A 27,455-nucleotide genomic window follows, 5' to 3' on the forward strand; every position below is an offset into this window, starting at 1 on the left:
TCCCCTTCTTTTGACACTCCTCTTCATCATCCACTTTCTCCGCACTCATTCCATCCCTTCCCCCTACCCCCTTCCCTTCCATTTTCCTTCCCCTTCACCTCCCCTGTACTATAAGTAATAATAATATTCAGATTTCATAATTATAGCGCTTAATACATCAATAAAGTGTCTAAGCGCTTTACAAAATGTAGCTACGCCCCTACACGATAACAATATCTAACAGTAATTCAAGGGCAATCTTACCCTTGTAATAATTTAATTTATAGTTTTATGAAAGCATAAAAATAAAATTAACTTTTTTTTTTAATTGGCTTTTATATAGAGCTTAATACATCAACGATGTGTCTAAGCGCTTTACAGGTGTAGCGACGCACCTACATGATAACAATATCTAACAGTAATCTAAGGGCAATCTAACCCTTTTGATAACTTTATTTATAATGTCATGAAAGCAGAAAAATAAGATTATCAGAATGGCGAAAGTTTGAAATAAATCGGACCTATTATGAATGTTTTAAATTTGAGACTATACTAAGTTTATGTGAATTTCAAATTGATATTGGTCAGGGGGTCGTGACGTAATTACGGATAACTCTCCCGTTTGTCATGTACAAAAGTATCTGTACATGTCTGTTTCATCCGTATTGCCTTCTCCCTTCGGGCACTACTCGAAAAATATCATGGATATCATATTGTCATAGGTTATTTAAATGCTCACAAAAGAATTGCATTCTTTTATACCATACCTCCACATTACCTTTAGTATTCTGGTGATGCTACATCATATCTGGCATACCAACTCCTATGTCGGTATTATGGTCTATTGTATGATACAAGTTGAATGAGATCTGGAGCTTTGTTTTAGGGTGGAGCTATTAGCAGGTCTGATAAAATTATTTAAAACAATATTTAAAGATTAATGAAATATATTTAGATGTTTGAAAAACAAAATATGAGTTGTATGGAGCCCTGCTCATCGACAGGAATCAACTTATAATTGGATCTCCGACTGGGCAAGCGAGCGCGCGCGAGAGCAGACGACACAACACACGGTCCGTAAACGATATCCCTCTTCGACGTATACTGTCGTCTGCTGCTGTTAGTTGTCGCACACACGTTCTATCAGTGACGGATGGTCGTGGTGCATTCTCGAATGAGACTGACGTAGATTCTTGCAAACAACGTTTTGACTTTCTAATCAGGTACTTGCGTGGGTGAGACAAGGATTTCAAGACGGCGAGAAAGTGTTAGTTCTCCTCCCGCGCTTTTTGGAAAAAACACTCGTCTAAGTTATTTTTGTTGGAGTCGGGTTTATTTGCAAGCACGTCATTGAAATGAAAAGGTGTTATTTAAAATCTTCCTCAAGATTGGAAACCTCTTCATTAAAAGTGGATAACACTGAGTCGCCGTGTTTAACAGATTTAATACTTGGAGAAAAGTTCAGTCTCTTTTCATGCCAATGGAAATTATAATCACTTCATCGCCTGTAGCAGAAATTCGCCGGCCATCTGAAAATGAGAAATGCTGACGATCATCGATTAAACAGACGAGTTTATAAGGCATTCGGAGAATAGGACACACGCAATCATCAGCTATTTGACTGTAGTGTTAAGTCGATTCATCAATCTTGTTAAACGAAGGACACATCGAGTTTTGCTTAAGAAAGCATGTTTTGAAAATTCGCCCTTTCTAGCCTTCAGTAATATAATTAAATTCGATATTTGTGGTTGTAATGGTTGTTGTCTTTACGGATGTGTCTTCAACTCTTCACTTCTGAAAGCTGCCATTCATAGGAGATAGTACGGATTTAAACGAACTTCCGGGAAATAGACTACTTCATTTCACGATTTTTGCCTGGATAATCTACACGCTTCTTTCCCTACACTTGAATTTGTCCTTATCAAGATTTTAAGTGGTGACTTTTGTACTTTTTTTTTCTTCAAATGGCGGCTGTAGCGTGCAATAGCCTCGGCGGGCAACTAGCCCTAAGTTACTCCCAACCTGTCCTAAAATCAACCTTCTATCACGATATCTACACCGTTAAAGAAGAAATAGATACAAACTCCAACCATATAGCAAAGAAAAATGACATTTCAAAGCAGAAAAGTGCATCGCTGCACCGCGGTACCGTCCGATTTGTGCAGCTAGCCACCGCGAATTTATCGACGACCAGCGATCTGTCGAACTCGAAAGACTCGGGAATCGGATCTAGCGACGACAACAATAGCCAAGGCGAGAATACGATCACCAGGGACGATGAGGCGCCCGGAGACGAGGCGGAGGATGATGAGGAACATGTCAAATTCACGGAGACAGCGCGAAAATACACGAATGCGAACGTTGAGAAGATGACATGGAAGGAGAGAGGGGAGAGGATGGATAACTGCTTAGGTTGGCTACGGGAAGAAATCGTAAGTAATCTTTTGTTTTCTCTTATTTATTTATTCAATTTCCCTCCTACTGTATAAATACAAAGAAGGCACTCTTCGCCTTTATTTCAATAATTAATTCATCTCACTCGTAATTCGTAATCAATTATATACACATTAAGGGACGAGAAAATAGTGAATAACAAGGATGACTCAAGTGCTCAATGTCAAATAGCTTAATACTATTGCATGGACCTCATAAGGTTTCAGTTATTATACGTCCAGGTCGCATATACCTTCTATCCAACATTTATAGACAAAAAATATTATATTTCATAATGTACATCTTAAGAAACGAAAGTTAATACACGATTTCGTTTACACTTATAAACCTCTACCGCAAGCTTTATAGAAGGCTCATTTTGTACTTTCAAAAGTTCAATTTCGTACTCGTTGCACTACAGCTTTGACAAATCCGAATATAAAGGGTGCGAAAAGTGAGTGCAATTGCCCACTTGTTATGGTGCAACATCTTACTTGAACCCTTAATAGTTCAAGTTTGAACCCTAGGGGTGCACCTATTGTATGGCTTAGCAATTATTGGGTCCAAATTGGAAACTCTGTTTCTTAACACAAGATGCGAGGAGTGTGTGGGTCAATCTCCAGTCACATCAACAAAACCGACAAATGCAGACCTGACAAAAAAGTAATCCCTGGCAGGGGAAAAAACGGCCCATTTGGGGTTGGTGTGTAGTCACTTTGGTCTCAAACATCCATATTTTGCCGACACGTTTGAAAATAAATATTAGAATCAGGAATTTAAATCTGCCGATGGGAGGAGAAACCGTTAAAGAAAAAGAATCGCTCAGTTTGGAGTCGGTGGGTGTGGAGTCACTGTGGTCTCAAAATTTAAAGTTGCTGACAAATTTGTAAAAAATGATTAAAATCATGTTGGAAGTAAGCATCATGTTCTTAGGAATGAAAATTTGCCGATAGGAATTGACTAACAAAGTGTCGAAAAAGAAGAAAATGAGCAAAAATAAGAATAGGTTCCTAATTGATAATGGAGGCCTTGCAGTAATACATTTGGAATGTGTTTCGCCCCCATCCCCTTCCTCTTAGCCACGCCCCTGCACACACCTGCCTTAACATGATTAAGAAGACTTTAATAATTAGAAGACTTTAATTCTTAACCCCAAGGTTGCTGATCAGAGAGGCCTTTCACGTCTTAAATGGATTCATTTCCACCCCGGTCTTTCCCTAAGGTTCCTTGGTCCCGTTCCAAAAGAACTCTTACTAATTCCCATTTCTCCTATGTTCTTTATTGGAAAGCTTGCCAAAGTTCAAGCAGAACATCGAATGTCGAGGGGGATATGATCATTCGAGGGTAATGAATCATACAGTGACATTGTCATCATATTAAGGGGCGTATGAGGAGAGAAAATGATTGTAAAAACATGCCTTAAATTCGTAACACTGTATTTAAAGAGAAGGCTAAGCTCTAGGGATGGTGAAACATAATTGTGAGCTTTTTCCATTATTCTATTATGAGTGTGGAAGAGTATCAGAACAAAATGTCCAATGAAAAAGATGGCCCTTCAAATGCATCAAGGTGACGGTTGTGGACCATATCTTTCATGGCAAGTGTGTGGAGTCCCCATGTCTTTGGACTGTGCATGCTTCTCGATCCTAGCAATTAAGACTGAGCCAATTTCTTATCATTTTGATGATTCCAAAACCTCTCAGTATACCACCAAAACTTGAGTGCTACATGGTTTACCTTTCCAATCGCTTCCACACGATTCCTTTCACATTGCAATTGCATTATCAGAACTCAACTTTAGGCTATTTTTAACATGAAAGAAAACGATAGGACCCTCTTTTGCTGAGTAGACCTTTGCTTGTTTTGTTTGAGAACAAAGGAAAACATTTCCCCCGTAATTAAGTTGTGACTAATGTGTCATGTGTGTTCCCAAAGGGAGAACAGACATTAAACAGTCGTTGTGGAACTTGTTGGCAACAGTATTTGCTCACGCAATGTTCATGTGCAGATACATTGCTTTTGTTCCTCACAAGGTGCGGGTTGTATGCACATTGTTTACTTTTTTAATAATCTTTTTGTAATGCCTATGTATTAATAAGGATCACAACAGTAAGATATAGATTATCTCATATACTTTCACCAGGTTCGTAGTCTTCGAGGAAACAACAACAAAGCAAAAACAATAACACGAAAACAACAACAGCAAAAACAAAAACAAATACTAAAAAAACAAAATAATTAGTTCTTGATGTGTCATAAGAAAAGATTAGAAGCCTTTGTTGGAAAAGGAAGCAGTGAAACTCCTTTTCTTCTTGATGTTCTGTACGCCAGTGTTTTTGAAGGAGGGGCAGAGGGCATTGTGCCCCTCTTGAAATATTTCCATCCAAGAAAAAAGGAAATGCAGCCTCAGAAGTAGTAGGGAGGTTAGGAATCATTGTAAGTCAGGAACGCGTGAAGCGTATAAGATATATGACGAACTAACACTTAAACAAGCTCTGCTTCTAGTTAGTTCCTCTTTTCTCGTGCTTTTTTTTCTATTATATTTGTCTTTTCATGGCATAATTTTGTGTAATATAATTATTCATTGTATTATGTTTTGCACGAGAAATAAAGTCATTTGAATCATATTCACTAATTAGTTACATTCTTCTTCAAATAAGTCACCCCCCCCCCCCCCCTCTCGTAACGCAGGTCCGTCCTTACTGAAAGTATATGGAACACAGTAACTTGAAATATTATGCCCGTCCTGAGGGCAACGTCTGGACACATCACTGCTTATCTTTGCAAGCTTTATCTCGTCTGTCCTTTTCGTTTCACTGTCTTTTCCTATTTCCTTGTTGATTTGCTTGGTGCTATATTCCTACATGTATCTTTTATATTATCGTGCATATTTAGTGCATTTTCAATGTCTTGTATTTGAATGTATTTTCAAAATCCCGTGTAAATTCAATTTGATTTAGCCTTTGGCCCGGCTATTTCGTATGTGTTCTTAATCAATACACCAGTTCAATAAATGCCAGTGCCCTCGAACCACCCCTTTGCGAGATTTAGCCTTTACCCTCCAAATTGGTTATCCATGCAGTATGCTTGGCCTCAGGATGGGCAAAACATTTCAACTCAATACGATAGCATGATCATTCTCGTAATTTGGGGATAGAATTGAACAGATGATGTCCAGATATTCATATTCTCAGTCATCAGCTGGTCATAGGTTCGCAACAAATCCCAACCCCTCCCCTCCCCTGAATCTGTCTGTCTGTCTCTCAATCGTACATCCATTATACCGTGTTTCTATCCACCTCTCTGTCTGTTTCTGTAGATCCCTCTTATTTCATGGTTGAACATTTTCCTTTCTCCCTTCTCTGCTCCCATTTCATTTTCATCAAAGAAATACATGGTAATTACGCCTTTCTAGACGCCAGGGAATAGCTCACCAACACAGTGAGACTGTGTGCCAATCAACATTGTTTACGGCCTTCCCTCAGTCTCTAATTCACTGAATATCTGATAATCCCTTTTAATCTACAAAACATCATCGCATCCTTCGAGTCAATTTCTATTTTGGTCAGCTGATCGATGTTTTCTACAATGCTGAAGGTCATTGACGAAACATCAGATGAATAAATGCAGATGACCGCCGATTTATGACATCACCATGTAATTGAATCATTTCAGCATCTTCATCACGCACCAAGTGAGCCTTCGATTGTATTTTGACGCCCAGTATCTAAACAACTTTGCAGAATCTAAAGAATTTCATGAAATAAAAGGCGAAACGATGTTCTTTTTCCAACCAGGTTAGCCCGATGTACGGAATTCGTGAATTCTGACACCGTCTTATAAAGAGTTTATATTAATCGCAACTATGTACATACGAAATGGGAAACTGCAAACTTGACTGATTGAAGGACTTGCGATTGATTTGGATCTATCGTTACTCTTTATAATACGAGGCCCAGGTGTAACACATTCTGAGTGATTGTTGTATAATAAGCAGAGATTTATAATAGTATTGGCATTTTATGCAGCATTGATTAAGAACTTTATTTCCACTTTCATTTGGGAGTTTGGGTGCGTCGTACATGTATGTATAGTACATAGGATATTCTAAATGTTCGTAGTTCAGGCACGCCCTTGTCAGTTTTGTTTTTGCTCTAACACCCGAATAGACGGTCAGACACATTAATATTGTGAGGAAAGATGACTTTAGTGTGAGAGCGGTTGATGAATCGTATAAGGGGAGCCTTCCAAAGTTGCGACTGTGCCGCGACGCGTCGGGGCGCAGAGCAGGATATGAGAACAAAGGAGGCGCCTTTATGCGCCCATTAGCGCCTTTTTGCGTCGGATAGGAGAGGACTTCAGTTGGTTGCCAGCTCATTAAAATCTGGCTATTGTTTGGAGTCTCATTGTTACGAAATTACCCCGCCGGGGCGCGCCCCGGTGAAGCACTTGACATTTGTGAATGGGAGCTTAAACTTTGAATAGCTTTCGCGCCCTTTCGCGCCCGGTCCGGCGCATTAGTTATTCATGTAGTGCCCGCTTGTGTGTCGCTCTCGTCTTGCGAGATTTGACTCTGAAAAGCATTACTTTGGCTACTGATTTGTTTTAATATTATTTTACATACATGACATTGGTTACAATGTTTGTTCTGATTGTTCATTTTCCTCTCAAAATCGGAGTTCTGTAGGCGTTAACGTTGGCATGATTGTTCATTTCTTTCATCTCCTCCTGTTCTGTTCATGATTGTGTTCAATATACTGTATCAATTTTAATACAAATTGATTTGTTCACGAAAAAAACAAATTTATTTTATACTTACCCCACTCTCTCTGACATTGTTTTCCTCGTGCATGTTTTGACACTTTAATTGTAATTTTATATTTCCTTATAGCGATGTTATCGCATGTTTCGATTTTCTTGTTTTTTTTTAAACAATTTTTGTTGCATCTTGTAAACAGTTCTGTCGTATGATCATTATAAATCATATAATTATATCATCAGTCTGTTATTTCATAGATCCTTTGAATCTTCTTAAAATTAGAGAACGTATTTTTAAATCCGTGATGTTGAAAATGATACTTAATCCAGAATGTCGTAGTTTCTCCATGAATTGGATTTAAAAAGCGTTTTATCTGTATTACGATGTTTTTTTAATGCAAATGATATCCGTATTGTCGGGAACATCATCAATATGTTTCGTTAGAAGGAAGACGCTCATTTTCAGAATGTTCTTTCTTTGCAAAACACTAATGTTACGAACAAAATTAAATACACTGTGCCCGTATCAAAGAATTTTATCGAATATTTCTTTGCGACGAAGGGGGGGGGGGGGGGGGTTACATCCGCGGCCAGTTTTAGATCTAGGTCATTGTTAAGAATAACTAAAATACGTATATATTGTGCTGAATAGGGGCCACGTGTTATCGAAAGAGCGTAGTGCGTTCTAGAACAAATACAAGCCATGGCAATTCGTTGAATTGCTTCTCGTAACAGAACTGTCTCACCGTCTAAATAAGGATCCATCCGGGGGATCCATCATGCACGTGTTGGTATCAAGTAGTAAACGGAATTAATAATGATTGCGTTGTTTTGGGACATTTTTTTCGGGGGGGGGGGGCAGGGAGCCCTTATTCTTCTTCTACTGGGTCATCAAGAAACACAAATAGTGTTGAAATTTTCCGCAATCCCTTTAGCGCCGAGGGTAGAAAAGCCTTTAGAAAAGTCAGCTGGACAATAGCAATTTAATGTTGGTCAAACAATCAGCGAGAAATACTGGGCAAACAGATATTAGCCCACGTCTTCAATATAACCAGGGAATCCCGATATAACTAAGCACATGCTCACAATATGAATATCAAATCTGGCTATTGTTTGGAGACTCATTGTTACTGTCTGGTAAAGGGGTACTTTTCACGCACCAAAGTCCGGCTCGTCTAGTACACACAAATCCGGCCCGTATTGACTTTACACACCGGACTTAGGGGACTGTTTTCAAAAGGAGGGAAAATGCATATGCGTACCCTACATAACACTCATTCGGGGGTGGGGGGGGGGGGGGTGCGCTTAAAGGCGAAGCGCTTTTTGTGAATTGTGAATTTGAAAAGCTTTCGCGCCCATTCCTACGCATTAGTTATTCATGTAATCCTCGCGTTTGTGTCCGCTCTCGTCTTGAAAGATTTGACTCTAAAATTTTCACGTTGGCTACTGATATGTTTTATTATTATTTTACATACAAGACATTGATTTAGATTGTTGTTCTGATTGTTATATTCCTCCCAAACATCGAAGTTGTGTAGGCGTTGACGTTGTTATGATTGTTCATTTCTGTTCATTAATGTGTTCAATACTTGTATTATATTAATTTCTTCACGAACAAAACAAAAACGATATGTATAATTGTATTCCTTCTGTATGTTTTGACACATTATTTGGTTCATATTACATTTATTTTGTTCTGTCATCCGATCAAAATAGGTCATATATCTATATCATCACTCTGTTCTTTCTCATGCAAGATCGATTTAAAGAATAGAAACGTAGGTTCTCTAAATCTTCGCAAAATCAGCTATTGTATTTAAATACCCGTGATTTAAAAAATGATACTTATAATCAAAGAGATTGAAAGATTCTGCTTGAAATAAGATTATAGGGCGTTTATAAATATGTCATACAAAACAAACAAACATCTGCAAATTAAAGATATTACAAAAATGATAGTCGTATTGTCGGGAGCCTGCATCATCAAAACGTTTCGGTAGATGGAACAATTCGAAATCGCCTTTCTGTTCCAAACATGAAATTCGATCGAATATTTCTTCGCGAAGAAACTTTATTGGTGGTGTCATTTGTCTTAAAGTAGATATTCATTGATTTTAAATCTAGCTTTATTTTCTTTATTGCAAAGTTGAAACTTTGATTCGACAAGGTTATCAAAATTCAATGCTTGGAAACATTCGAAGTAATGATTATTATAAATTACAAAACGCTTAAATACAGCCCCGGCATAGCACCTGAATAGCTCTCCGAAGGCTGCTGAGATGTGTGAGATCACAGCAGGGACATGATTTGCACAAGCAGACGATGTCCCATGACATCTCACACATTTTCAGTGCCTGTGTTTTCATCTTCTCTTGAGTTCTTTCTCTTACTTCACTACCGTCAGGCTAAATGTGTAATCTATTGCCTCACTCTAAACCCCGCGCATGGTTTTATTTTGATCACAAATGCAGCGATACAAAAATAAAGGAATCTGTCGCTTGTAAACAAAATAAGACGCCATTGTATATTCAGCTGCAGACACCGCGGTATGTTCGGCGTTTTAAGAGGGAACAAATGCCGCCCTTAATATCAATCCGGGGGCTTTTCAATTTGAACGTCTGGTTTCTTTGATTGTTAATTAACCCCTATCCTGTGTATTTACAAGCAAAAGATTTTAGTTATCAGAATCGGGTCATGTCCCCTTTTGATCGGTTTGACGTGCCAGTACATTTATATACACTAAACTCATTATAATTTGACAAATAATAGCTTTGCAATTATGTTCATTCTTTATGGGATGTCGTCTGCTTGGGCAGTATTGGTCCCTGTTGTGACGTCATTAAAACATCGTTATTTTTCTGGCGAATCTCTCGTATATCCCAGCTGCTATGGAGGTGGTTGTATTTTTATTTTTATAAATCACCCGATATGTAGCTGACCTCAAACTTGTACGATGGCCATCTGTTAGCTTACCAGTTTCTAGTGATACATTAGTTGACATATTTGTGATTTTCTTTGAATTTCACCTTTAACAATTTGTTATCTTCAATGTTCGTGACGTTTTGACGTTGCATATTTGTTAGCTAGCGCTAGTAAAGTCTTTTGTTTTAACGTGCACTGTATATAGTTATAAGGCCTGAACACGTCATGTTCACATTGGGTGTTATATAACATACGGATATTATAGTACATGTAACTTTTAAAAGCACTTTGTTTTTGCAACGCAATGACAAAAGACAGCTCTTTGAGCAGCTAATAGTTGTTGCGCTCATAGGCGGCTATTCCCAATTACCGGGTATTATTTGTTATTGTATCATTAGTTAAGTTTATTAATCTATTCATGTTTTCTATTTATTTATTTAGTTTTGGGGAGGGGGATGTCGTATTACGAATTCATGACCCTTATACATAATGACCATGTTCTCAAATTACGAATAGCGGTCTTCATGAATAGTTGTCCAATGAATAGCGGTCCTTATAACTAGCGAGCAACCTTAATGTGTAGCTAAACAAGAATCTATAGCAAGTCGGACAATTATAGCGATCAAACAATAGTCTTGCTCGGCCGCGTGAAATCCTGCCACGGCATTCTATGTTTTTACCTTTAGAGCGAACTTTTCTTTTGTATTCGCTCCATAGAACTCTACTTTATCTTACAGCGAGGTGAAATGAAAAGAACGTCTTCATGAGTAGATCTTTTGTTTGATGTTATCAGGGCATGTGAGTTAGTCTCACCTCCCTGATGTTATCCTTCTTCTCCCTAGTTAAGCCAAACCTTCAATTTAGGCCTATCCATAAAAGGTAGCTTCCTGTACCGTTCGCTTTTTTTTTCCCGACTGCTATATGAAGCATGTGTATGCTCTGAATTAGGCAAACAGGGGACCGGCGGGTTTAAGATCCTCTCCGAACGAAATGTAATGTTGAGTTATGCCTTACAATAGCATATCGACTTGGTTTCTAACCAGGGAGCTCCCGGTTACGAGCTGCTGTGCTCTACCACTGGGCTATAGCGCCTGCCTCCTTTTAAAAAGATCTTTTAAAATTTGCCGGTTTTTTTTTTTAGAATAAGAATCAAAACATGTTTGGTATGTTTTTTGTATCTGTGCATTAAGATTTCAAAATTTCACTTTCACCACTTAATTATACAAATCTACGAATAAATGATTCTAATGTTAGAGCAGAAATCAATGTTTGCATTTGTGTCGAATGATTAATTATCATCATGAACTGATTAATGTTTTGTATTGCATTTCCAATTGCTGCTCAACTTTATCACCATCAGGCTACGCTTTTTTGTTTACATCTTCATGACACACGTGTTTTATAATCTCGATATAGTTCCCGGACTCTTTTTTCTATTTATTGCACTTTTAAAAAGAGCTATGGAATTATTATGATTTAAAACGCCTTTTGGACGGGCAATTTTCGAAGGCAAATCTCGGGCGTGAAATCCTGCCATGGCATTTTATGTTTTTTTTCCCTGAGGCCACTTAACAAAATATACATGTTTAGCGTCCCCGCCTGCTTCCTTTTTGGGGGCCGCCTCCTATTTTTTATTTTTGGGGAAATTTGTTTTAATTTTTTTTTTTTTTTAATTTAAAAAAATTTAAAAAAAATAGAAAAAAAAAACACATGAAAAACAATACTAAAATGGATCTATTACTGATTTTTTTAAAAAGTTAAAAGATTTCGGCGGCCATCTTGAAAAATAGCCCGACTGTCAGGGAAAATGTACCGAGCGGCCATTTTGAGCGGCCATTTTGAAAGAAAAAAAAAAGAAAAGAGAGGGCCTCCTCCTTCCTAGTTTTCGAAAAAACAGGACACTAATAAATCATTTTTTTATTTGGCCTTAGAGCGAACTTTTCTTTTGTATTCGCTCCGTAAAACTCTACTTTATCAAACAGCGAGGTGAAATGAAAAGAGCGTCATCTTGAGTAAATCGTTTGTTTGATGTTATCCTTCTTATCCCTAATAAGCAAACCTTTAATTTATTAGAACCAAGTCATGGGAGGAGAAAAAAAAGGATTTGACTGACAACATATAAATTCTTCCAAGCTCAGGCTGTGGCGATGTGCAACGCGTAGCGTGAATATTAATGACGGGAGAGAAAGATAATTCCTTTGTCCATTATACGACGCTAGAATCATATCGCGATGTGGGAATTATACAAATATGTTGATAATCATTCAAATTACAAACATACACAAGCGACCCAAACAGTAATCAATTTGCCGACTATAACCGCATACATGTGGTCATTCGCATCATTCGTCTTTTATTTTTGTTGTTGGGGACAATTAAGCTCGCAATTAAACAACCATTAATCGTACATAGTCATCTTTATTTCACATTTCATACAGTCGTCACAAAAATTAAAAGGAGGCGTATTAAACCCAACAAAAATAAATCATAATGTATTCTGATCAAGATGAACGAGTGTGTTGATTGCCCCCCAAAAACAAAGACGATCCCACCAGAGAAGTTCATGCTGTGCTGTAGTAATGTACATCGCAAAGCTTCGCCACAATGATTGGAAAGGTAATACCCCGCCCGTTACGACGCAAAACGGCGCGAGAAGAATAGATCGCGACGCGAGAAGAATACATCATTTTTGTACAAACAATGGAAAGTTTATCAGAACGAAAACCGGAGGAGGGGAAGTCAGGCTTTGGCCGACAAATACTTTCTGTATATCAAGTTTAAGCTGTACCGCGCATCACGAGCGAGAACAATGACGGGAGAGATAATCTTCCATCGCCTGGTGGGGCGCAAAAGGGCGCAAGAAGAATAGAGCGGGTTTATACTAACAATAGACGGTTTCTTTTCATATGCAAGAATCAGGTGAGGGTGACTATTGCGCCCCTTCGCGCCCCTTTGCGCCTCAATGCGTCTCTTGAGACGCGACTGTTCTATTCATCGCGCCCCGACGCGTCCGGACACAGTCGCAACTTTGGAAGGCTCCCCTAAGTATACTGTATTCGTAATCATTATGATTTTAAGGCAATCGTCTTCTCCTTTATAAGTACAATATCAGGTAAAAAAAATCGTCTCAAATCTACATTTCCTAGATTTCATTATACATGCACTTTAATTAGAGTTTCAAAGGTTCGGCATAATTATGTTGACTAGTAACGTTATCGTAATGAACATTATGTATGTGATTGTTATTTTAGATAGCTATTACGAGTCTCCCAGGTATTATTATTCCCTTGACCTTATCCAAAGTGCGCTTTTGAAATAGTATCTTATCCAGTATAAAGTCTATCCCTTATCTAACTATTTACTCTCTAATTCACTGTAGTTTGTCTACTGTTTATGTAAATAATACTAGTTAATGCCATTGTCATTGGATCGTAAGCCTCTTTATGCAGCGTGCCTCTTTGTTAAAGGCACGAAAGGTGTCACCTTTTCTGGTGATAGTCGTGTGATTTAAATTTATCATTTCCTTTCTCTCTTGGCATGATCACACGTACATGCATGCTTCTCTGCGAAATTCCCCTTTTAGTAAAACCACCAACCCCACCCCTACCCCAACATTTTGATAACACTGATTCCATCGCAACTGAAGTCTATTCAAAAGGTTACGAAGATTCTGTGATCTCGGAGCTACGCAGAAGTTTGAGCATCTTTCTCCCTCTTTCCTTTCTTTTCTAACTCTCGCTTACCTTCCTCTAATTCACCTCCTTCTCTCCTTCTCTCTCCTTTTCTTTCTGTTACTCTCCTTTCTTTTCCCCCTTCTTTCTTTTCACTTTCTCTATCTCTTTCTCTATCTCTTCCTTATGTCTTCTTCCATTTATCCTTATGTTTTATGTAATTCGTATTTTATGTATACATGTTATTCATTTCATACTTTTGTACTCTGTATGCATTTGAATATTTCGGTATGATAGTACTTATATTGTAAATTTGTTATAAGTTATGTAATGTTTATGCAAATGTTTGATTATGTATATGTATCACCTGGAAGGCAAGTTTCTTCATTCTTCGGAAGAAGACAATAAAATTCTATATACTATACTATACTATCTTGTCACTAATGACTTCATAAAATGCTGATTTACGGGCGCTGATTGGCTCTCAAAAGTTTTTATTATAAACTAAGAGGGAATCATCTGTTCTTCTGATTGATATTGGCAATAGGGCGATATTTCGTTTTCATATCATGTACATATAAATTCTTAACACACACCCACATACTCGCACATACTCACCCACATAAACAAAAACGCACTCACGCCCGCGCACACACACTATACGTATTCTGGATACATGGATGATCGGAGATGCACTCTAGTTTAAAAGTCGGAGTCTAAATCATTTATGGAGAAACAGAAGAGAGACAGACAGAGACACACACACACACACACACAAACACACACACCCACACACACACGCACACAGAAAGAGGTAGAGAAAGAAAGTGCAGAGCGACTCTATATTTGATTTATGATAGATTTTCTATGTAATTACTGTTAATGTTTAACAACATAGCAGGCTATTTCTATTTTTAGCCTATTCTTAGAGTGGACGTGTACAGAGGAAGTCACCATGACTCATCAGTTAATGTTATGGCTAATTAACTGGTATATAATTAGACTTAACGATTCCGAAACGTAAATCAGTGACGAGAGAAAAGACCTAATATACAGATGTCTGGTAAACTGCCTCCTTAAGATTTCACTATCATTCGTTTTGGAGAAAAAACGTTAGTAATGTATAGTTTTGTTATAAGGATATACATTTTTTGGAAATTGTGACTATTTCTTTGTCTTTTTACTGAGGTAATAGACAGACGCTATCATTGCCCTTTTATACCTCACATTAAAATCCATTTATGGCCTCATAAAGAGATCAGACTTCAAATCCTTAAGGGAAGGAATTAATTAAATAATTGCGTACAAGGTTAATTCTAATGTGTTCTGAGTTCATTGTAGGACGTATTACTCTCACTCATCAGGACCTGTCATTTTTCCTACGCATATTTTGATAAGAAATTGACGTTAATGGATTAAATTCCCTCTCTACCTATGGCCTCTTTTTTGCAGCGTGGATTTGGCATTAAATCTTCTTTATCCTGTACGTTTTGTCAAATACTTGTTTCCTCCTTTTTTTGAAATTTAGAACCCCTTTATTTTCCTTTCTTCGTTACTTTGAATTAAAAGTCGTACTCTCTTCTTTATATTTGTTTGTTTTAGGAAGGATTTTTTTCCCTTTCTAATTCATGTATTTCTTACTACCTCACACGGCCTGTCGTTTTGGCACATCAGTTCCATTCTAACTTATCTTAGTTCCACGTTCGCTTGGTTTGTATTCTTGTAGGGAAACATTATGCTTATATATTTCTTTCTTCTTTTCTGTCTTCTATTTTGGGATCATCGTCTAAATCAAATTAGCCTTTGGGCGTTATGATAACGATCTTGACAATGTTAGCTGGCAACACCTGCTGTTAATGGAATACTCGCAACAGTCTATCGTTGTGAGCACTTTCGGTCTGATGGTTACTTCAATAATCTCAAAGAACATATTCTCCACATATTCCCTTTGGATATTCAACTTCTATTTCTGGTGGATATCTTCCAGAATAAACAAATCTTCATGTTTTTGTATGTACATTACAAAATGAGGGATGTAACCGAGCCAAAGGGTAATTTTGTGTTAACACCTTTAAGCGGGTGATAGGAAAACAGACCTTCTTTATGAAGTGAAATAAACTACCTTCATTCTCAACCTAAATATTACATCGCATAGACTTTCGCAACTCTTATCTTGGTGCAATTTGTATTATCTAATATCTATAATCATGATAATTTTACATTCTACATATGCTATCCATATGCCGAAGAAAAAAATGGAGAGCCGATATGTCAGATTCATTTAATAATAATTTAATAATATGGATGTTTTTTTATGAATAATATGGATGTTGTAAGGTGTAAAGATATATAGAGCCAGAGCTTAAAATCCCTTTAACTGACGTCATGTATGCAGTACATGTAGTTTCGCCTTGGCCTTTATCTATGAGTTGAATTGTGAGATTACCTAGAAGCCCTTCCTACAGCTAACATCATCGGCCTTGTCGTTGGGTGTCATGAAGTTCTCTTGGGAAAAACTACAGGGGTCGTTCAAGAACCCGTCTCCTCAAAAATTGATTTGTATTGACACTTCTTCGCTACACATGGTAAATTCAAATGTGCTAGAAAAATACCTAAGAATAACCAGGGACTTGGGACTTACTCATAGCTCTGACTGCTTAACAAGACATGACGTAAGACAGGGAGGGTAAAAGTGTCAAAACGTAAAAGTTGATAGACTTAGTTTTGGATCTGGAATCCTGTTCCTGGTTCTATATATCACCAGATTTCGAAAAAAAGGGCATCATTGCATACTTTCTCTTTAAACATGTAATTTCGTTTCAAATTTTACCCAAAAGTTGTATTATTATTATGTTAGTGGATTAATAATCTTGGATTTAGTGACACATATTTTCAAGGAGGCGCGATGGCTCAGTATAGTAAAGCAGTGGTTTTGTAACCGGGAGGTCCCGGGTTCGAAACCTAGTCGATGCGTTAGGGCCCTTTGGTAAGGCAGTAACCTCCATTACCTAGTCCCTCGAAGAGGACTTAAAGCAGTCGGTCTCCAGGTTGCTCACTTACATGCACACACATGCTTTCTAAGCCGGTAAACAAACAACCTACCAGCCCTTTGTATCCATATATATAGACATTAATATGTCACTTACAATACCTCGTATTATGTTTCGTGGTTGAGGTAACGAAAGGGTTACGATCAAAGAGAAAGGAAGTAAATTTGAAGAGGTACAGATATCCGGGTAGGAAGGATCCAATTATTAGTCTAAGGATTTGGTTTCCGACGGTTGGTTTATACATATTGTACAAGCAAGTCTCTATACAAATAAATATATTATAGGCATATTATAGGCCTTAAACAATCGAGAAAGTCACGGGACCTTTCTTAACTTGACTGAAAAATAGACCGACAAGCACGCAGCAAAGTTTCGAAAAGGAACCACGATTTAAAATGTTGTTTAGGTCATTATGTTTACCCAAATTAAATGGTTCACAAACAATAATAATGTATTTCTAACACCAACACCACCAACAACAACAACAACAACAAAGACAGCAGCACCTTCGCCGCCAACACCAAGAATTAATATGCAACATTATTTTGATAGTGCCCCTTTCTTTCTTTTGTGCCCCTTATTCACGATATATTTTGTCAGTTTCCACAACTCGATCCTCACTACATCAATCTCCTGTCTACATCAAAGCACATAGTTTATGCCATTGTCCTTAGAACATACAACAAATGGAAAATAGGGCAAAGACGTCATTCCGGCTCTTTTTATTGGTAAGTTTTATTGTTTCAGACATGGATTGAGCGACCTCATTCCTGCTCGGCATTAAAGCCACGTGCCAATGCAAACGTTTTGTTTCCGTTTAGATAATTTCGATTTCGAAGGTATCGACAAAATGTCCCTTAAAAAAAAAGTTATTTAAAGCATCTCTCCTCCTTCCCCCCCCCCCCCCCCCCCCATCCCACCTCTCTTTTTCCTTTCTATCTATCTCTGTGTTTACCCTTTTTGGTAATATCTTCTGTAAAGTTTTTGTATAAGAGAATATTCAAGGCTACTTTTCGTAGATTTTTTGAAGGTCTTTGTATCCGGTGGTTATTAATAAATTAATCTTTGTTTACAAAGAAACATTCAGCGTAATCAGTGAACGAATCAACATGTTTTTCTGAACAAATCTCTCGAATTTCTTTTTTTTAATGTGTAAATATCCAGATATATTTATTTGAAATTACGGACAATACGCTTGAAATAACGAAAATTGGTAACATCAAGCCCCCATCCCAAGTCAATGTATTGTACAATATTACCATAGTAAGTTTACATCAAAATAGGTTATCATACTTGTCTTTGAGTCTTCCATATTATGAAGGTCGCCTGTCTACTGTGTTCATTTTTCGTTTCGCTTGGTTGATCTTAGTCTTGACGGTAAATGTAGTTATTATTCATATAAACCAAACAACATTTACGAATAATTTTCATTTTCCATTTCTATTTGCGGCAATACCACTGAATGGCAAATGCTACCTTGCATAGGGGACGTACAAGGTGTTTGTTCAATCGTGCCCCTCCCCTCTCTTGCACCCCTTTCCGTCCACCTAGATGACGTTCCCTTTACATTCCCTGTCAAGACTGATCATCTAACGTTTATCATCGGGTCTTTGCCTGCCAGGTCTGGTCAGTTGAGATGAGATTCGATCAGATCCTTTTTATAGCTCGGCCCTTCCGTATAACTTGACAACAACTTCCTTGATGCCTTTAGTGCCTGAGACGTGACTGCCTGGTACAGCCAAGTCACACCAAGGGGTCCGACACTAGACCGACACCAGGGCCCCGTCTTACAAAGACTTGCGATTGATCCAAATCACTCGCAAGTCGTCCAATTAATCGCAAGTTTGCAGTCTCCTTTCCCCCTATGTACATTATTTGCGATTGATATCAATCGCAAATAAGTTGCGATTGATATCAAATCTTTGTAAGACGGGGCCCAGACCGAACAAAACGTTACATTATTACCCCTGATGACCAATCGAAGAATCGATCGGGTTGGACTTGGATTGGAATCGCATTGCCGATGTATCTGACGTTTAAACCAGTTCGTATAGATACAATTTGCGCATGGCCAGATAGGGGGCATTTTTACACAAATTGTAAAAACACATCGAGATTATGAGTAGATTCGTGCTCATGAAAGTTATTTAATCCTTATTCGCCGGCGGTACATTCTATGATACTCAGGTGGAAGTATTCTTCTCAAGAGGGCAGATAAATTGTATTCGTGAAGCACCTCCATCACTTAGGCAGTGATTTAGAAATAAAATAATCCACAAAGTAATACGTCGCTATATATGTGTTAAGAATCTGTGGACATTTTGGGGGTCGTTTGTGCCAAAGCTAACTAAGAACTGGTTAATTCTGCAGGCCGTATCCTAGAGCATTACTAGAAATGGCTTTAATTTATCCCCGTCACACCAACGAGACTGATTTGCAAAATGCATTATAGTAATGTGCACTGATTTCTGTGATTGATTTCTTGTCATATTTGTATATATTGATCGCTCTGTTGGAAATAATGATAAAGTTGAACTGAAACTGAGACTGACATTGATATAGACCGACAAATGACCAATCAAACGATTACTTTACCTCCATTAGCCAAGAATCGGTCGGGTGCATGTAGAGTCGGTTTCCATTCCAATGGTGACAGAGGAGATGCGAAGTAGGTCAAAGGTGTGATCCAGGCGGAGCTTATGCAAGGCATGTTGTATCATTGTGTTGCCTTTCCATACCCAGGTGTGTAATGGGGAGCCTGGTATAGGATGTGAGCGTCACCGTGATTGGATAATAATGTGCACGTCCATTAAAAAAAAATAGTGGAATACTCAATAGGGAGTGGAGATGGTGCACACTATGTCCATAAAAGCAATTGAACCAAATGACCACGTTGTTACGAAGAATAGCGCTATCAACATTATCCCAAAGACTTACGAGAAAAAAGGGCACTTTTCATAAAATGATGTTCGGTTTTTGAAATACGTCATTGTAATGTTCGTACATTTCATTGGGTGATGACGTAGATATTGATATTGCCTGTGGTTGATTTTTTACGAGAGTCTTTGACCGTTTGGTTAAGGTGAATTAGGTGACAAATATTGCATGGGCGGACAGCTTGTCCATCAGTGTAGTTGCACAGGTGCACAGCCAGTGCACTTCCCATACTTCCGTACACATGTCAGGCGCACTCTCCTTATTGGATTTATAAAAGGTGTATTTGAGATTATGTAGGCAGCATAAACCTATTACTCTGGTTTAGTTTGACACCACTTATAGGGATTAATCCAATATTTTATATAATAATAAAGACAACTTAGATGCACATTGAAACTTTATTTATATCACAAAGCTTCAAGTGGGGGGGGGGGGGCAAAGGGGGCATTTTTTCTTCTCCTACTCCCTCCCCAAGTATGAGATAACTGAGTTAGAAACAAAAAAAACGGACATTCTTTTAAAGAAGATGTCTCCGTGGAAATGGATCCTCATTGTGATAAAAACCAACACTGCACATTATCAAATTGCTGTGATGAATCACGACCATGCAGTTGATGACATTTCGAGATATTGTTACGATATATTTCTCACTAACAATGGCTTTACATTGAAAATAACGCAATGTTTGCCTTTTTAATCATCTTTATCATCATCATAAATGGATTACGTTGTTTTTGCACGTAGCCACGTACACCAGGTTCTGAGTAAACAAATATTCCAAAGGTTAATTCATCATATTCCAAAGGTTGATTTGAATTGTTATTCATATTCGATTACCGTTCGCGTGCAAGACAGCATGAGATTTAAAAGTGTTTAAGCTTTCAACTGAGTATCAAGTAATCTGTATTTAATAGAATCATCTATACAGGGAAAATGTCACACATTTAAAGGTAAAGACCAGTTATGGTCATGCGATTGCATTGTGAAAGAAACTTGTGGAATCGATCAGAAAAGGTTGATCATCTAGCATCTAGCATCTGCAAGGTTCTGGAATCATCAAAATGATAAGAAATTTGGCCCATTCTTCGTAAAGTTACAAGCACTATACACAGAAAGATGTATATGGGACTACCCTATATCTCTCACAGACCATGAGAGAAACAAATTTACCAAATATATGAATTAGTAGGAGGTTCCCCGGCAAATTTGTTATCATCATGTATTAGTCAAAACATATTCTTTTACATGATTGGTAATGAGAGCTTCCATTTCATTTTTTGAAATTGGGGCGTTTCCAATACTGGTCTTTACCTTTAAACAGTTTTATTATGTTTTACTAGGGACCAAGTAAATCTGTAACTTATAGGCGATATTGCGTCAACGACTCTCAGTCTTCCAGGCGTCGTTTTATGAGAGATATGTGGTACAACTTAAATGCAAAATGAACAATGCAAATATTACTTCAATTGACTGGCGCTGCACTAATTCTTTCTTCTTCTTCTATATACAGGCATGATGCGCTTAGGTATTAAAGGAATATAAACGATGCCTTGTGTTCAACGGGTATAGAACTGACTTTAGAAAATCGAGTCCAAGTATATTTCGTTATGGCATTGAACCCTCTGAAGTGACACACACGGAAATGTCATTCCGCGGTTAGGAAAGTAGATCTCACAATTTTTCCCCTTAAGAAAATATGACCTTTTCTTAGTAGAGAAAGCATCATTGTGTTTCCGTGTCAGTGGCAAGGGGAAACTACACTGGAGCTAAACAAACATATTCACTTCAAGGGGAAAAGAAGATTCAGGAATAAAAACATTTTTTCTGAGGTTCGGTATCCCGCATTCCACAACTAGTTTGTAATACTTTAGTTGTGAGTTTAAACGAAACAACTAACTATAGATTAACTATATTTGCCTTGGCAGGTGCGTTGATAAAATCTGAACCTTAAACCCGGAAGACATTGCTCTCTCCACTACAATGTAAAAAATAAAATATCAATTATGTCAAATAACAAGTAGGGCCAAACAATGGATCTAAATTTAAAAAGAATTATACACTGCAAGGGAAAAAGTGATTAGGAAAGGAAAATATTTTTTCTGAGGTTCGGCATCCCGCATCCCACAACGAATTTGTAATACTTTAGTTGTGGATTTACTTTAGTTGTATATTGACTATATTTGCCTTAGCGTGTGTGTAAACAAAAACGTTACATTGATCCGGAAGACATTGCTCTCTCCACCACGATGTAAAATATATAAGATATCACTTATGCCAAATAACAAGCGAGGCTAAACACTGGATCTAAATAAACATGTTCACTGCAAGGGGAAAAGAAGATTCAGAAAGGAAAACATTTTCTTTGAGGTTTGGCATCCCGCATTCCAGAGCTAATTTAAAAAAAATTTAGTTGTGAATTTTATAAACGCAACAACTAAGTTGAGATTGACTATATTTGCCTTTAGCAAGTGTGTAAATAAAATCTTAACATCAATCCGGAAGACATTGCACTCTCGACTACGATGTAATCAATATTAGATATTTGTTATGTCAAATAACAAGCAGGGCCAAAAATAAACTCTGATAGAAATCGTTATCTAGTTTCCAATGAAAAGGAAGAAATGTATTCCAACATGTTAAAAGTTATTTCGCTGACAAAATTAGTTTATTTTAGCGTTTATCATACGATAATATGGTTCAATGCTATTATAATAAAAGACGTAATTGTTAACATTATTTGTAAACTTATATTCATGATAGATTGGTATACGCAGACCCACGATTTGGGAAGAAACTGCAAAATGCACTCTTTGTCATGAAATGAAAGATTTAGAATATTGAATCTTAGATTCATCAAATATTTACGGCAAGTTGTTTCAAAATATTTTCAACAACAAAAATCTCTGGTATTGCCACAAGCAATCGGGAAACATCTCAGCTTTCCGGTCATCTTTTGCATGATTTGCATAATTGGATAGTTTTGCTGAAGCAAGGATTTTGGTTTGATAAATGATTTCTGAAATACGAGTAAAATATTTTTTATATTTATTTCTTCATCTTGTATCTTGCAGACAAAAATGAAGAAGCAGGACCAGAGTCTGATGCGTCAATTCATGGAACTGCGTTCGACCATCCATCAGCTCAAGCAATCAAGTACGCAACAGAGTTTGAGAGCAACCTATCTACGCAACCAATCATCATGCGCCAATCTCGGAGCATCCGACCTATCAGCGCGCAGCAACACGCCACACCGCCAATCACATTCGCAATCGCGGAGTAGTCTCCGCCCACTCGGCGCAACCAGCCAATCATCGACGAGCAGTAACTTGTCATCCATGCAGTTTCATTCACGCGGGAACCTCAACCACGCGCACTCAAATCTAAGCGGGAATGTCAAAATGGGGCAGAGCCTGGCGCATCTGGAGGACACAAGTTTCGACATGGACAGTTATTTCGGTGAAGTCGATTTCGAAAACGATTCTTTCTATGACGACGACGACTCCGATGCTTTTGTCGATCTGCCCGATGGTATGGGTGGTACTCCCGTCTCTGCGCTATCGGAACAGCCTTACATGCCTCAGTATCGTACCCGGACTGTTTCTTTGGTGACACCGCATTACATCGGTCGACCAACCGCGTCGGGCTACCTTGCAAGGTCGAGATACATGTCATTTTCAAACGCGAAAGGGAGAGTGGAAAGCGAAAGAGCAATTTTAGAATGAAAGTGGTATTGGTTTCCATGGTATCCATGAAACTTTATATAGACAGTCAGAGATTGATTTATTTTAGGTATTTTTTTTATATTTCAGATTTGTATATACTTGCTTTTCAAACACTGATAGTTTGTGTTTAATAAAGTGCAAAACGTATCCTTTAATAAATTAGTCATTAAAATACATAAGATAGTATTAGCTTGCATACACTTTGGGTTTATTGGGTAACAATACAAATGAAAATATGGGTATTTATATGATAATTCTAATTATAATACGTGTGAATATTACCTTAAATTGTCACACTCAGTCACCACATTAGAGCGTATTGTGGTAAATGTACTCATATACGACATGGTGCCGGACTTTATGAACAGTTCATGTTCCATTGATTTCATGAATGGAAATTTCAGAAATGTACTTTTTCTTAAACAAGCCATTCGGTTGAAAGGTCATTTCGTTCAAAATTATAAGCAATTCAAAGGTGAATAACACGTTTTTATGCTCGCAGGAAATAATTTTAAGATTACCTTCATACTATGGGGATATACGAAGCAATCACGTTTTGTTGTTAAAGGTGTGTTTCAATAGTTGCATACCTATCCTCTTGATTTTCACATTAATCCAGCGGGATACGATATAACCAACTAAATACCCAACACCAGTATGATTCAGAAGTTTAGAACTGCATGCATGGAGAGTGTACTATTCCAACATCTTCCTGATAATAATGTCGTGATGATAACAGCTGATAGTGGGGCCTCCATTAATTCCGATCTACTTTTGATAACTTAAATGTACACAAAACACACATTTCTCACGCAACATCCGCCATTTCCGTCTAATTGAGTTATTTTTAACACGATTCCGATTACATGGTATTGTCTATGCACTTCGGATACGTCTTTTGACCTAATTACCGCATAAGAAAGCGCTGAATATCAGTGGAATTCAATATGCATGAGATTGTTTTGAATAGCCGTGGGTCTAAATAATTCTGGAAGCAAATGATGATTATCTTTATGGATAAAGCTAATTGTTTCGTTTATTGGTTTTTATTACATACTGATATAAAGAAGATGTAAACACATCTTTTGAATGCACACTGCCTCATCCTTCATGTTCATGGATATAATTAAGAACTGTATGGAAATATGTTATATTATAGAGAAGGAGGAAGATTATATAATGCAGTAATATGTAGTTGTATTACAATCATCAACATTTGCCCCCATTTGCCATCGTCGTCTCACAAATTGGTAAAAAATATCAAACATGGGGGTAGCAATCCTTCCCGGAGGGAACAAACGCAGATTGACTTTGTGGTTGTCAGCGCTTTGCACCTCCGACCCGTGGAGGAACCCCCTTTTGTGTCACGTGATGCTAGGTACATGTACGCCACAGCTCGCAACGCGGCAGAATCAATAATCAATTGATAAATCGTGTGCTGAGAAGAAGTAGGGCATTCTATATACGTACGGTGCTATTAGTTATAAACGTTATCCTTGCTCTGAGCAAGGGAAATTCAACAAGGGGTTCAATATAAATATATGTGAGACGACACTGTTGTTATAAGTCGATTATATACATCGATTTGATTTATCTGATCGCTGGTGATGTTTCTTATTAACGAGATACTAGAATTTGTTATATATATTTTGACAGACGTTTGAATAAAGTATTGCTCATTTAAAAGCAGAGAAATGCCAAATATATATCAATGTGTTTGATTGTTTTTTGTGTAGGCTATATAATTATGTAGGTCAGATATAGAATGATACACTTTGCGTCAATCCTGGCAACATTGAACAACATCTGCGTTGGATAAATAATGACATTTCAAATATGAATGGGCAATGGTGTTGGGGTGGGGTTAGGGGGGGGGGGGTAATATCCCAATCACTGTTTGTATGAACTGTTCATTCGTAGACAACAATGTCAATAATTTATATACAATTCATAGAATTAGATCATCATGATTCAAATGACCTTTATTTGTGAGGAAAAGAAACGAAATCTCGTCGTTTTGAATGATGTACAATCGAATTTTTCATTTGAATGAAGAAAGCTGAATACAGATCAGGACAGGGGACCTAGTACTTGAAACATATGGATGTTTATTTGTTGGCTTGGCCTTCGTGTCTTAATATGCAAAGAAAACGGATTGCCAATTATTTGAATAGAAATTGAGAAGAAAAGATACAATACAGATGAGAGCCTGATAAAGAGATATTTCATTCACCCGGGTATTCATGCATAGGACAGACACTGGAAACACGTGATTTCCAAAACATTGTATAATACTCTGTAGTTGTTGTTGTTGGGTAATTGTTTATTGGCGTTCATTCAATGTTGAATATATACGCCATAATTATTTTTAATTTTATAAGGAAAATCAGTTATAAATAAGAAAACTGAGGATAAAGATTTGTAATGATATAATTAAAAAGTAACGCAATTTTTTAGGAGTCTCTGGATGGTTTGCAACTTCGTGTTTCTGCTTTTTTTTAAAGTTTAATCTGGTCAGCCCGGTTTCGATGGCATGGAAAACTAGCTTTGCCCGATGTGAAACAGGCTTCTCGGCTACTCGGCGTGCGTGCGCAGTGATCTTTTAATTTTATAACGCACGGTGCCTAGACCACTCAGAAACACAGAAACACTATAAATTGAGACACATCGTACAGGGGCGCTCCTGAAACCGAATTTCCAATCCATTCAAGTAAATTGATATACAAATCTTATCACATTATCACTATTTGTAAGCAAACATTTAAGTGGGCTCTTTGTTAGTATCAATGCATAAAAATAGAACAATTGAAAAATTAACGTCTTTATTTAATATTATATATGGCCTATATAGGCCTATATATTACATACCTACATACATTATATTTCTTTATTTATTCCTCCTTTTATTCTCTTTATGAGAATCTCCTAAAGAAGCGATAGGGGAAAGAAGTACTTTTGGCTTATTTTACTTTACTTGTAAGTAAACTTATTAGGTCTCTTGTTTTATTTGAAGCGACCTGTTCTATGGATATATAGTAGGATGGCTCTGTAGGCCTAGAGAAAAGTTCGGCTTAGAAGTCATTAAACGGAATCTATAGGAAATGTTAATAATAATGATGATACTCATAATACAAATACAAATAATAATAATAATAATAGTTATAATAATAATATCAATGATAATAACAATGATAATATTCTGGGTTTTGATAGCAATTAACACATCTACGTTGTCTCTAATCGCTTTATTGAATAGACGATGCATTATATTGCTATTCAACATATACATCCTTCTGTGAATATTCACTTTTTTGTTTAGGTTATTAATAAGGAATATAAATATTGATCAACCTAAACCCTAAACCCTAACCCAAATCTTCTCACGTTTAGTTGCATCAAGAGATGTACATCCAAACCATGACAAAGGAAGAAGTAAGAGTCGTATTGGTCGGTTTTCTAGAGAAACACACGGAAACAATCCTTATAGTTCCCTTTTGACAAACTTGCATGTGGTAGACATTCACTTCCTGTGTGAGCCAGTGCCCAGGGGGTGTTTCACAAAGATCCTAAGTTGGACTTAACAATTATGGAAAGCCGTTAGCATCTATGAAAATATTTTGTAAAAGTAATTTTAACAGGCATCAAAATGTTGATTTAAATCTTTCGTATTTTCTATTATCAAAGACATTTCATGTTCTTGATGTGGAATTTATAAATAGTCTAAAATACTTGAATTTTCACTTTTGAATATATTTTAGTTTAATGCTTCAAATAGCTCTCCATAGTTTTAAGTCCAACTTAGAGTTAAGTTCGACTTAGGATCTTTGTGATAAATCCCCTGGTGTTTTAGAATATGGACCTACGACCTTTCTCCTATTACCATGTGTAGAAAATCGAGGCTTCACAATTGGTTATCTTGTCCATAGTAGGACCATGAAACATGATTGATACGTTTGTATTGTATTGTTAATCGTCTTAATGAC

At 37.3% G+C, this 27,455-nt stretch overlaps 1 protein-coding gene across 1 annotated transcript; it reads left to right on the forward strand.

Annotated features, from left to right (window-relative positions):
* The first annotated feature begins 1,085 nt into the window (after positions 1-1,085).
* LOC100889483 lies at positions 1,086-25,178 on the forward strand. Its single transcript, XM_003724165.3, has 2 exons — positions 1,086-2,411; positions 22,822-25,178. The coding sequence occupies exons 1-2, from the start codon at positions 1,944-1,946 to the stop codon at positions 23,470-23,472; spliced, it is 1,119 nt and encodes a 372-aa protein (XP_003724213.1). The 5' UTR covers positions 1,086-1,943; the 3' UTR covers positions 23,473-25,178.
* Positions 25,179-27,455: the final 2,277 nt, after the last annotated feature.

This window comes from Strongylocentrotus purpuratus, unplaced genomic scaffold, assembly GCF_000002235.5.
Source record: "Strongylocentrotus purpuratus isolate Spur 01 unplaced genomic scaffold, Spur_5.0 spur5_scaffold_13, whole genome shotgun sequence".
Lineage (NCBI taxonomy): Eukaryota > Metazoa > Echinodermata > Echinoidea > Camarodonta > Strongylocentrotidae > Strongylocentrotus > Strongylocentrotus purpuratus.

Bases quoted from the DNA above. Each gene is read 5' to 3' on its own strand.
- LOC100889483 (XM_003724165.3), top strand. From the start codon at position 1,944: ATGGCGGCTGTAGCGTGCAATAGCCTCGGCGGGCAACTAGCCCTAAGT. The intron at 2,412-22,821 runs GTAAGTAATCTT...TGTATCTTGCAG, and splicing joins GTTGGCTACGGGAAGAAATC to ACAAAAATGAAGAAGCAGGA.